Source organism: Diabrotica virgifera, chromosome 7, assembly GCF_917563875.1.
Source record: "Diabrotica virgifera virgifera chromosome 7, PGI_DIABVI_V3a".
In the NCBI taxonomy this organism is placed as follows: Eukaryota; Metazoa; Arthropoda; class Insecta; order Coleoptera; family Chrysomelidae; genus Diabrotica; species Diabrotica virgifera.
This window is the reverse complement of record NC_065449.1, coordinates 227,776,030-227,789,622: the sequence shown is the minus strand read 5'-3', so window position 1 is coordinate 227,789,622 and position 13,593 is coordinate 227,776,030. Positions and strand designations below refer to the sequence as shown.

At 33.2% G+C, this 13,593-nt stretch overlaps 1 protein-coding gene across 1 annotated transcript in view; it reads right to left on the bottom strand.

Annotated features, from left to right (window-relative positions):
• The window catches only part of LOC114330165 (cartilage oligomeric matrix protein), a 112,359-nt gene that overhangs the window by 5,764 nt on the left and 93,002 nt on the right, over window positions 1-13,593 (bottom strand). Inside the window, exons 10-14 of the mRNA XM_050655267.1 lie at window positions 12,292-12,396; window positions 6,787-7,133; window positions 6,530-6,705; window positions 3,315-3,630; window positions 759-1,180 (exon numbers count right to left, since the gene is read on the bottom strand). Coding sequence (XP_050511224.1) covers window positions 759-1,180; window positions 3,315-3,630; window positions 6,530-6,705; window positions 6,787-7,133; window positions 12,292-12,396 — 1,366 coding nt within the window. The remainder of the gene's footprint in view (window positions 1-758; window positions 1,181-3,314; window positions 3,631-6,529; window positions 6,706-6,786; window positions 7,134-12,291; window positions 12,397-13,593) is intronic.

The following is a 13,593-nucleotide window of genomic DNA, read 5'->3' as shown; positions in this document are numbered from 1 at the left end:
ATATCTCTTTTTGTATTATAACTAGAAGACTTATAACGAAACTAATCTCTTTGTTTTCTTATAAGCTATAAAAATGTTTAATATAGTTTTTTTAGTGAGATGCATAGTTTCTAAGGTATTCGCAAAAAACCGTTCGAAAAGATGTCATTTTTTAATGAAAATGGCAAATTTTCAACCACGAATAACTCAAAAAGTATTGAGTTTTCAAAAAAAAATGTAGAACAGTTTTTGCTTAGAATTAGGTTCTATAGCCACTTCCGTGGTTATTTTAACCGAAAAATTTTCCACCCCCGAGAAGGGGTGGGAACCACCCCCAATATAAAAACACACATCGGCATATGGTAGACTTTTAATTAGAAGATAAGTAGAGGCCTTTCCAAAATTTCATTAAAATCCATGCAGTAGGATAGAATTCGGAGCTAATATCCTATTCTAGCTCCTTCTTTCGCTATATTGACTGGCGTAATATAGCGAAATCGACATATTAACACTTATAAAACCATTTAAGGACAATACTGACATATGCAGAGATGACATATGCAAAGACTACTGGAAACTGCAGAGATGAGAGTACCGAGAAAAATTACACGAAATACGCCGAGAGATCGAAAGAGCAGTGAAAACATTAGAAGAACATGTAACGTACAATGTGTAAACAAATGTGGTTAAAATAGCAAAATAAGAAGAATTTTATATATCTATATATAGAAGAATACCTATACACTTCTTTCTGAACATTTATTTTTATGAATACGTACCATTACATCTGTATGCCAAATCGGACCATATGATCATCTGTTGTGAGAAACAAAGAACTCCCAATCTTCCCCCCTTATGTGTCGTATCGAAAAGATTTCCTGAATCAGCTACCATACTCTCTCCATCAAATATCTTCAACCTAATGAGACCAATAGCAGGTCTGTGGATTAAGAACCATCTGTACGAAGTCTTCTCTTTCCATCCTACGTTTTTGGGATCTTTCCAAAGAAGTCTTACTTGATTAGGAGTATCTCCTGTGTGCCATAGAGAGTTTCTAAGCACTTCTCCGGGTCCAGTTTCGGAGTCGATTACCTTAATTTGGATTCCTGGTTCAGCGAAGGCTCTGAATGGTTCCGCTTCCCAATAGACCTGGGCGTGTTTCTTCCACATAACGGCATAGAACTTTCTGTTGCTTTGGTAGCTAAAATTATAATAGTAAAATATTAATAAAAATTTAAAATCTTGAGAAAAATAACGAGCTTCTAAAACACAGAGGAGATAAAACTTACTTTTGTCAAGTCATAGACGTGTTACACCTACTGTATAAAAGAAACATACCAATCAATATTATACAAACCATCGAAAATATCTACTTCCATAATCGAATACAGGCAAAGATAAATGGAAAACTAACACCGAAGTTTATACCAGTACAAATCGAAGTGAGACAAGGTGACTCGTTAAGCCCACTGATCTTGAATATAATAATGGACGAAATATTAGGAGCAGTACGTAAAGGTCATGGTTACCGAATGGGAAACAAGAAATCCAAATATTATGTTATGCAGACGACGCTGCATTAATCGCCGAGACAGAAGACGATCTCCAAAGATTTAACACACATCTTCAATACAACAGCCAAGAAATACAATATGATAATATCAGCAGAAAAAACGAAATGTATGACAACATCTAAATACCCACTACGATGTAAAATCGAAATTGATGGGAAAATAATAAATCAGGAAGCAAGATTTAGATATCTGGGAATAGATAAGTATAACTAGTTACGGAGATGTTGAAGAAGAAGTATGATAACAAAGCTTAAAAGCAAGTAAAGCGACGGGATCTCTTAATAACACAATCTGCAAGAACAAATACCTAAGACAAGACACAAAAGCAAGAATCTATAAAGCAGCAATTAGACCTATATCTATTGACATAAACGGCGGAGACAAGACCTGACACATCTAAAACGAGACGAATACTAGAAACAACAGATGAAAACACTTCGATGAATATTAGGGAAAAGTCTGTTGGATGGGAAAAGAAGCGAAAACATAGGAAGAGCATGCAATGTAGAAGACATAAATGGATGGGTGAAAAAAAAGGAAACAGGAGTGAAAATAATACATTAGTAGAAAGGCAGAGGATAGGATAGTACGAATAGAACGATATAAGTCACCAAATGGACGAAGAAGTATTGACAGACCAAGAAAAAGATAGTGCGATAATTGAAACAATTTAGGATCTAATATTGGAGCTAACATTGAAGAAGAAATAGTATTTAAAGCCTTCGTACAAGAAAGAAGAAGAAGAGAAAAATAACTGTATGTACATATATCAATAAAGACTTCGCCGTAAATAACGCCTCAAAGGTATTTGCTAGTGAGAATGCTATTTTGGATCAATGTTCAACTACACAAATGATTACTTCCAGAAAATTAAAATGAGAATAGAAAATACTGGATCAAATTTTAACAAAATGAGAAGAGTTCTTGCACCAGAGATTTGAAGTTAGAGCTAAGAGTTTGGCTAGATGCTACGTTCCTAAGTTTGGATGCGGCATCAATGAAAAAACTGGAATCATTCGACTTGTGGGTGTATAGAAGAATTCTGAAAATATCATGGATAGAACACATCACAAGCAAAGAGGTTCTGAGAAAAATGAATAAAGAAATGGACGTCTTAAATACAATAAAAACCATAAAAACCATAAAATTAAAATATCTCGGATATACTACACGTGAAAAGAGATACCAAGTTCCAACTCATTATGCAGGGAAAGATCCAAGGAAACAGAAGCATAGGGAGACATAGAATATCATGGCATGAGAGAATGGTACGGATGTACATCCCATGAACTTTTCAGAGCAGCTGTCTCTAAAGTTCGAATAGCTATGATGATTGCCGACCTCCGTCTCTGAAATAAAGAAGAGAGGAGTAAGAAAAGAGAAAAATATATGATATCAGAAATATAGGGAGTTAAAAATTCTAGACTAGTCTTTCTCAATAGGCCGTTAGCTTTATAGCTTACTAAAAAGTCAACGGCCAGTAGGGAGACCAAAGAGGGGGATAGACGAAGCAAGACGAAGTGAGAACCAATACTAAAGAGATTTTGATTGAGGGTGGATAACGAGGAGAGCTATCAGGGGCAGAAATACTTGGAGGCGCATGCTGGGGGTAGGCCAGGGCCCGGCTTGGGCTGTTGCGCCAAAGAAGAGAGATAGAGAAAGAGAGCGAGAGAGAGAGTATTATCAACATAAAGCAAGTTCAAGCGTAGAAAAAAAATAAGATTTAATTCACATTTGAGGATTATAACGCTTAACACTCACCTGAAAATAAAACCAACATAGTCATCATCTTCGTCAGAGTCCACAAAGAACGTTCCTTCAAAATCTACTCCAGTAAATTTGTCATGTCCAACAGCCAAACCGGGATCACTGTTAACAGTCTGGACAATTTCTGCTCCGTGGTTGTAAATTTCCCAAATTGGATCGATTTGAGTTTCACCGTATGGATCAAGGACTATGGTTTGGTATTTGCTGAAGTCGGTTTGGTAGATTAATGAGTTGGTGGGACATACATCCTTATCGTTAGTTACGTGATCGTCGTCTGTGTCGTTATCACATTTATCTCCATATCCGTTTCCTACAAAGATAGAAAATCTTGTAAATGAGTTACGATAAGATATACAGAATAGATACGTAAGATACTGATTAAACAGCGAAGTCATGAGAAGATTCGTTAAGCAATTCGAAATTATTTCAACTGTGAAGAATATACAGGTAGATATATATGGGTCACATAATGAGAACTCAACTATGCTATGGTCTACTTGTGCCTATCTTTCAAGAGAAAGTATAAAGCAGAAGAGGTGCAAACAGGTGAAGAATCTCTAGGCTCCATAATCAGAAAATGGTTTTCACTATCGATTACTCGACTATTTGAAGCAGCAGCAGATAAAGTAACAATCCACATGTTCCAACATCGTAATCCCAACATTCGTGGTAAATAAGGCCCTTATGGTGGTTGTTGGGGATAGTTACCCCTACAAGGGGCTGATTAACTTGAACGCACTAAATACTCATATCTACTTTATTGATTCACTAATTAAAATTATTGAGAGTACTCAGTTGGCGGATGACATCGCTTGCTTCGTCTGATAATCATTAAATTCTTCCTTAGAGTCCCTCTCCCGTTATTTTCGTATGTACCTATATATCTCATGTCTATTTGTTTATGTGCATTCGGTTTTATTAACATAATTATAAATTCAATAACAAGCCTTATGATCACTCTGCAACTTTCTCTAGGTCAGGCCTGCAGTGCGTGTACTACTTACACATCAATATATTCGTCAATATATTCAATGTCATATAATTTAATACAAACAATCGTATTGAGTATAATTATTATATTTTTATCAAAAAGGATTTTAGATTTGAAACTGAATTGACTTTAATCAATCTGAATTTCTGGATGCTTAATTAAATCCCGTTACACGCGGTCGGCAAAAGCCAAACTTACAAAAATATGGAAGAACACTGACATTACAAAAAACAAAAATTACGCATTATTCAAGCATTATTTTTCCTATCGCCATCTACGCTTCAGAAACTTGGACCATCAAAAAAGTCGATTCGAAGCGTATAATGGCATTTGAAATGTGGATCTACCGTCGAAAGTTGCGCATAGAATGGACCGCACATCACACAAATAATTCAATACTAGCAGAACTTAATATAGAAACTAGACTTACCACAACTATCAACCAAAATATACCGAGATATTTTGGACATATAACTAAAAGAAGAGAAGGCATGGAACTAATGACAGTTGAAGGCAACGTAGCGGGCAAAAGATCCAGAAGGAGATCCAGGAAGATCTCCGGTACGATGGTCGGATCAAATAAAGGGCATGCCTGATTACTCATTCTCTGAAGCAAAACAATACGCACAGGAGAAAGCTAATTAAAAGGAAACATTCAAACAAATTACATGGCGCCACTAGGTACATCCTAAAGATGGAGAGAAGATAGAAGAGAATCCTTCTTTATAACCCTCACTTCTCACGGAATCAAGTAGTTTGACAGTTAGTAAACTGTATTAGAATTATATATAGGCGAATAAACTACTGATCTAGAGGTAAATGAAATAATCCCACCAAAAGAGGCCTTTCTAAGGAAAATACGTAAGGATTTACAAATGAGAAATACACTTGAGAGCAAAGTAATCGACTGACTCGAGGAATTATACACGTTAGGTGTCTCGAATTTCCTAAACCTGTTGTCCGATTTAAGTGATTTTTTTAGTATGCTATAGCCTTATTCTCTATACGTCATCTTATACCGGGTGTAACAATCATACTGTGTTTAGAATTTCCCATTTAGAATAGTTAATAATACTGTGTGTTTTTTTAAAGTTCGGAACAACCTGTGGAATATTCTAGCATATATAAAATATTGAAATTAAAAATCAATTGTAGTCTTAGGCTTTATTATTATTCTCTTTTTTATTCATTTCATTATGTTGGATAATAAAAAAGTTAGGTACGTTAACAACTAGCGATGGTCTTCATCAATAAATCCTCATTTTCTGCTTAGTTTAATAAACGATCCTAAAGTAGGCTATAAGAAATTAACAATTTAATGGATGTCAAATTGTTAACAGTCAAAAAGTGTCTGGTTTGTTGTGAAAATTTATTATTTAAAGTTTCAATTAAGTCCGTATTTTTTTGTGTTTGATGGAAATGGAACGCGCTATAAGGAATTTGACCCGCAATCAGTGTGTTCAAGTAGTGATCTTACATAGCGAAGAACTTAGCTACCATGCTATCGGCTCCTTATATTGGTAACAATTTTTTGCTAATGCACAATAATAATGCAAGAGCTCATGTTCACGAACTGTAACCGAATATTTACAACAAGTAAATCTTCGAACTTTGAATTGGCCATCGCATAGTCCAGATCTTAACCGAGTCGAAAATTTGTGGGACATAATTGGCAGAAGACTACGACAGCGTTAGCCACCTCCTAGAACCTTACAAGAGGTAGAAACAGTAGCTCGCGAGATTTGGAATGATATGATATTGATCAAGACCTCATTTGTAATATAAAAGTACATATCTCTTTTATTATCGAACATAAGCGAATGAATCAAAAAACAAAATTTTTGAAAGCCTAATGCTACAATTGAGTTTTAATTTAAATATTTTATATACTCTAGAATATTCCACAGTTTGTCCCGAAAAAACACAGTATGATTGTTACACCCGGTATAAAATGACATTTACCTGTCTAGCAACAATATTATTACAGCGAAATTGTTAAAGAATATGGCTATAACATACTAAAAAAATCACTCAAATCTGACAAGAGGTTTAGGAAATTCGAGACATCTAACGTGTACAATTCAGCGAGTGAGTCCATTTTTTTGCTCTCAAGTGTAGTAGGGCGGCTAACAAAATACCATAATACTATGTTGGTAAACAAAATAAATAAGAGCATACTTTATAAATTGAAAATGGATACTAAACTAAAGTGTCTTACTATTTGAGTCCAATTGATCAGGATTGTAGACAAAGACACAGTTGTCACGGTTATTTGGAATACCATCATCATCAATATCCGTATCGCAAGCGTCTCCTTTTCCATCTCTATCAGTGTCAAGTTGATTTGGATTTGGTATAAGTCTGCAATTGTCATGATTGTCTGGAACACCATCCCTACAAACAATATTCTTTTATTTATAAAGCTCTAGAGGTCACAGGTCACGTAGATTTATGACTATATTATACGTTACTTACTTATCAGTATCTATTGGAGAATCGCACACATCACCAACATTATTTTCGTCTTTATCTTCTTGACCAGGGTTATACGCACTAGGGCAGTTATCACAAACATCTCCTATGCCGTCACCATCTCTGTCGGCCTGATCTGTATTCGGTATTGTCTTGCAGTTATCTCTCTCGTTGAGAATAGTGTCGTTGTCTATGTCCTCGTCACAAGCGTCACCCTTACCGTCTCCATCGACATCACTTTGGTCCGGATTCTTGACGTAAGGACAATTGTCACAAAGGTCACCTACTTTGTCTCCTCCATCGTAATCAGAATCGGCTTGGTCGGGATTGGCGATAAGAGGACAGTTGTCCTAAAAAAGGTTCAATTATGAAGACAAATACAGGGTGATTGATTACGAGTGATTACGATTAGAGTGATAAAGCTCAATAGATCCGCTATAGTAATAAATAGCAATAAAAGTTAATAACAAAAATTTTAGCCACCTTTGAGCTTCACATTACAAAATTAGTTAGAATGTTACAGAGTGTTCGATAACACAGTGGCAGACCAAACTTATGTTTTTTAAATGGAACACAAAAATATAAAAGTTTGTTATGTTATACAGGGTATTTACAAAGTTATAACCAATTTTATATGAAAATCGTAACAAGTTTAACTCCCTATATAAACAAAAATAAGCAAAACAGCAATGGTTTATTAATGCCGTATTTTTTACGTATTGTCAAAATTTTCAAGGATGATTGATATTGCTAATTTTCTTTATATCAAATACAGGATGAGTCAAAACGCAAGTATATTATTTTCTTAGTAATTTTAAATGGAACACTCTGTATTTTATATCACTATTGAAAAGTACCATTACCGTACTTTAATTTTTAGATAACATTCCATATGTCTAAATTTATTAGTTTTCGAGATATTTTCATTTTTCAATGACCAGTAGCGTGGCCACTCAAATCACCAGAATTTAATAAACTGGACTGATTTTTTTGGGGTTACGTTAATAATGAAGTTTATAGAATACCTCCAACAACAAGGGATGAGATGGAAAATAGAATACAAAGTGTATTTCGATGTGTTAATTTACAAATACTTCGTAGAGTAAGTAGCTGATTCAATGATCGTTTTTAGGCGCGCATAAATGTGTTACGAGGTTGTAACGGGTGCAAAGTGCATTAACGTTTTCGAATTCCTGATACTGTTGCTTCACCCTGTAAAGTAAATCCGTTTCAGAAATTTTATTTGTTTATTGCGTGGAAATGTGTGATTCTTTTTCATTTCTCATGAATCTGTAGTATTGCTTAATTCGTCCTCGATTCATATGAATATTTTTTAAGTTTCTTATTCCGGAGAACGCAGGTTTTAAAAGTATCATGTTTTGTTAGCCGTTATTCTGTCGTGAAATGGGTTGTCGGTTTTTTTTATCAAGGGAATTACAATCGTAAATTCTTCTATAATTGATTTCTGGCGACGAGAATATGACGCTTTGGAGTTGCTTTGTTTACATAGTGCATACCGTTGTGAGATAAGTGGTTCTGAGTTGTTTATATAATATACTTGTTGCACTTGTTGGTATCTTAGTGGGCCAGCTGTGCGAGAAACTGGATCAGCGAAAAACGTGAGAATGTATTGAGCTGAGATACAAATCATCAGAATTTCGTAGATGAATCCTATTTGACGGAGAAAATTGTTGAAAATAGTTCAATGGAGAGCATTAGTTGTGTGTATTTAGTACAGTTTCTTTGAGTTTTTGTGCCAGAGCCGAAGTAGGCTTAAGTGGATGCTGTGGTCGTAGAGAATGTAAATTCTCGACCGTATTTTGTGTTTTTAGTGATGGATTAAACACATCCATTGGTTTTCTTTTGTCGAAAAGTTCTTCGTTTCTTTCAATTAAGTTTAATTAATCACAATTATAATAATATAGTATACCAGTGTTGCATACAATAAACGAACAATGGAATTTCATCTCTAATATAATTAATACCTGTACTTTGTCTGTAAAATTGAGTGTCGTTATGTGCGTGACAATAAATGTGCCGTAACATCAGGACAATGTTTAACACCGTAACTGCCGCATGGATGGACTATGGATAAAGAACACGTCAAGGTACTTGCGCTATTTTTTTATTGTTGAACTCTTACGTTTTCTTGCAAATCGATGAAACTTTATTTTTTTGTTGATAACAACTTTGCTAAATTTTTATTTGTTTCAATGTTTAGTGCTACAAGGTAATTTTGAACACCTTATCTTATGTAATTAAATATTAAAAATATTTTATTAAAAGTAGCTTTTAATTTTTTTCCAACGTGTCTTTTTTTGCAAAATGAATTACTGATAAATAATTTTTCGTTCCTTATTTGTTACATTGTTACATTTACATACAAAAGTAGTGTTTAATTGTAATCACAAAATGTTGTATTTTGTATTTGTCTGTTTTTTTGTAAACTTTATTACTAATTTTCTTTCTTTATTTGTTACATTTACATAAAAAAGTAGTTTTTAATTGTTTCAAAAATGTTGCATGTTAGGGTTGTGTTTTTTTTGTAAAATGTATCACTAATAAATTATTTTTATTTCTTTATTTGCTACATTGTTACATTGATTACCGGATTGTTAATCAGTAATCGTCAATTGTCAATTCAGTCATGGCTTACTTAAAATTTAGATAAATTTAGACACGTAAAATAATTTGCTCTGAAAAATGAAAATATCTTGAAAACTAATAAATTTGAACATAGGGAATGTTATATAAAAATTAAAGTACGGTCATGTTACTTTTCAATAATGATATAAAATACAGGGTGTTTCATTTAACATTACTGAGAAAATAATGCACTTGCGTTTTGACTCACCCTGTATTTGATATAAAGAAAATTAGCAATATCAATAATTCTTGAAAATTTTGACAATATGTAAAAAAATATGGCATTAATAAACCATTGCTGTTTTGCTTATTTTTATTTATACAGGGAGTTAAACTTGTTACGATTTTCATATAAAATTGGTTATAACTTTGTAAATACCCTGTATAAAATAACAAACTTTTATATTTTTGTGATGGAGAAGTTAACAGCATTTCGAATTTAAAATAAAATATAGGGTGTTCCATTTAAAAAAACATAAGTTTGGTCTGCCACTGTGTTATAGAACACCCTGTAAGATTCTAACTAATTTTGTAATGTGAAGCTCAAAGGTGGCTAAAATGTTTGTTATTAACTTTTACTGCTATCTATTACTATAGCGGCTCTATTGAACTTTACCCCACTAATCAATCACCCTGTATGTTAGTAAACGAAGTAAGACAATTGGCGGGTGTACGGAGAAAGGGATATAAGTCGAAAAATGGGCAAAATGAGTTAAGTATACCATACATCCCAAAATGGATATTACACCTAGAGGAAAAGAGATATATCATTCTACACAAATTTACGTGCGATTTGATATGTGTAAAATGGTATAACTGACTAAAAATGAGATTTTTAAAGTAATACGGGCTTTATGTAGACTTACCTATATGTCAAAATAATGAAATATTTTGTGAATAGGAGTATATGTTCACATATGATCAAACGCGTTCCAATTTTTTTTCTAATTTGCATTTGGGTTAATAAATATAAGTCAGATTGTGTAAGGGATACTTTGCCAGATGCATTTGACCACGAGGATAACTAGCAGAGGATAATTAACAATAATAAATTACTAGTAATAATTAGATATGTTTTATTTGTACCTAGGCTTTAATAAAAAATGTTTGTGAAAAGAGGCATAGGTATGTTCTATATTTTTCAAAAAATATTCGATATACATACTACATAAAATATGTTCTTGCGTCAGAATTAAGTCATACACAGAAGCTAATACACATTTTATTGAAAAATAAAATAATATTGCATTTACGTCACATAAATCACAAAAACCCGTTTTCCCAAAATTATACTTTTTTGACATATATTCTTTTCCCCATACACCCGCCAATTGTATGTGCAGTGACGTATAGTTCTATATCCGGCTCAAAGGACCAATGTATAAATATCCATAATATCGTCGCTGATTTGCAAAAAGGGGCCAAGTAACATTTTTATATTTTTACTAAGCAGAACTTAGGTCCTTTTTACACAACCAGTTTAAAAAAAATGTTACTTGGCACCAAAAAACTATGAGACTATCTCAACCACAATAAGTAATACACTTGACCCCTTTTTACAGAATAGGTAGAACCTTCGTACCTATCATTTTTGCACATAACCCCTATCTTGAATAAAATGTCACTTGGCACCTTTTTGCAAATCAGCGACGATATATTTATTTATTTTGAACCTGTGGTTTATTGAGTCTGTTGTCCAAAAAGAACAACCCATTACAAATTGTAAAATAAACAAGAATATGTCCTACGAGAAAAAAAAAGAAGAAGACAATAAATACTAGTTCACTTGCCAGGTTCGTATTTTAGGCAAATTGGCTCACAAGATGTCCGGATATGAATCCTATATAGAGTTTGAATAGTTGAAATAATGCGAAAAAGTCATAAATAGGAATAAACAGGAATACTTATGTCCTACGAGAAAAAAAAGAAGAAGACAATAAATACTAGTTCACTTGCCAGGTTCGTATTTTAGGCAAATTGGCTCACAAGATGACCGGATATGAATCCTATATAGAGTTTGAATAGTTGAAATAATGCGAAAAGGTCATAAATAGGAATAAACAGGAATATGTCCTACGAGAAAAAAAGAAGAAGACAATAAATACTAGTTCACTTGCCAGGTTCGTATTTTAGGCAAATTGGCTCACAAGATGACCGGATATGAATCCTATAAAGAGTTTGAATAGTTGAAATAATGCGAAAAGGTCATAAATAGGAATAAACAGGAATATGTCCTACGAGAAAAAAAAGAAGAAGACAATAAATACTAGTTCACTTGCCAGGTTCGTATTTTAGGCAAATTGGCTCACAAGATGACCGGATATGAATCCTATATAGAGTTTGAATAGTTGAAATAATGCGAAAAGGTCATAAATAGGAATAAACAGGAATATGTCCTACGAGAAAAAAAAGAAGAAGACAATAAATACTAGTTCACTTGCCAGGTTCGTATTTTAGGCAAATTGGCTCACAAGATGTCCGGATATGAATCCTATATAGAGTTTAAATAGTTGAAATAATGCGAAAAGGTCATAAATAGGAATAAACAGGAATATGTCCTACGAGAAAAAAAAGAAGAAGACAATAAATACTAGTTCACTTGCCAGGTTCGTATTTTAGGCAAATTGGCTCACAAGATGACCGGATATGAATCCTATATAGAGTTTGAATAGTTGAAATAATGCGAAAAGGTCATAAATAGGAATAAACAGGAATATGTCCTACGAGAAAAAAAGAAGAAGACAATAAATACTAGTTCACTGGCCAGGTTCGTATTTTAGGCAAATTGGCTCACAAGATGTCCGGATATGAATCCTATATAGAGTTTGAATAGTTGAAATAATGCGAAAAGGTTATACTTACGCCATTTGTAATACCGTCATTATCTGGATCATTATCACAGGCATCACCTATTCCATCTCCATCGGTATCCTCTTGTCCAGAATTTGGAGTAATTATGCAGTTATCCTAAAAATTAATATACCATTTTAGTTAATAAATTTGTTGTAACCGCTTAAAAATGCATCTCGTGTACAGCAAGACAAGCCAGACATGGCTAGTCATCTGCGCGTAAATAGAAAAGAAAGTTTTATGAGTGAGATAGAATAGCTAGGAGCATTGCAGAGTTGAGCTATGTATTGATTTTTTCGAATTGACATCACTTTGGTTTTTTTAATGTAAATTTTCATACATAATTGTAGACAGACGGAGTAGGCCCAATCTGGTAAACCCAAGTCGGAATCCGCAATTAAAACCGTATCATCGGCGTATCTGATGGTGTTGATGTTTACGCCATTCACTTTGACTCGTTCCTTGGAATCTTCCAATATATCTTTAAATATGAACTCTAAAGATAAATATAACCCACATAACAATTTCACGTTCTTAGTAGATTCATAGAAGATACTTTTCAGAAAAAGTATATACATACTGAGAATATGCGTAATTACCATTGCGAATGTTCAGAGCAGATACTGAGTATATACAACATTACAGTACTTAAACCTTTCTATGTATATACTTAGAATGTACTACCGTACTTCTTTTCAGTATATACCAAGAACATACTTTTTAGAACATTCCAAGGACGTGCTATAAACCTTCTATTTATATACTTAGAACGTACTAACGCACATCTTTTTAGTTTATACCAATAACGTACTTTTTAGAATATTCCAAGGAAGTGCTATAAAGCTTCTATTTATATACTTAGAACGTACTACCGTACATCTTTGTATGGGAAGAATATATATTTTTAGGAATATTCTAAGAAAGTGCTATCAAGTGCTATATTGATCAGAAGTATGTTTTCAGCATTACCTAATCTCATCTTAGGTTCTACTGGTTCTACCAAATACCTATTATATTTACATATTTTAATTGCAAATGAGAATGTAGTACCTACATTCTACAATATTACTTAAAAAGTAAGTACATATGTATAAATTTTAGTTAGGTATTTATATAAATTATTATATAATATTTAGCTAAACTAAACTATGTATAAGTAACTGAAATTTATATATTTATATGTACTTACCTAGATACCTAGATACTATTTAAGTAATATTGAGTTACCGAAATAGATATTTTGAAGCACCGCAAACAAAATAAAGAGATTATACAGGGTGTTAGTAAATAAGTATGAAAAATTTTAAGGGCTAA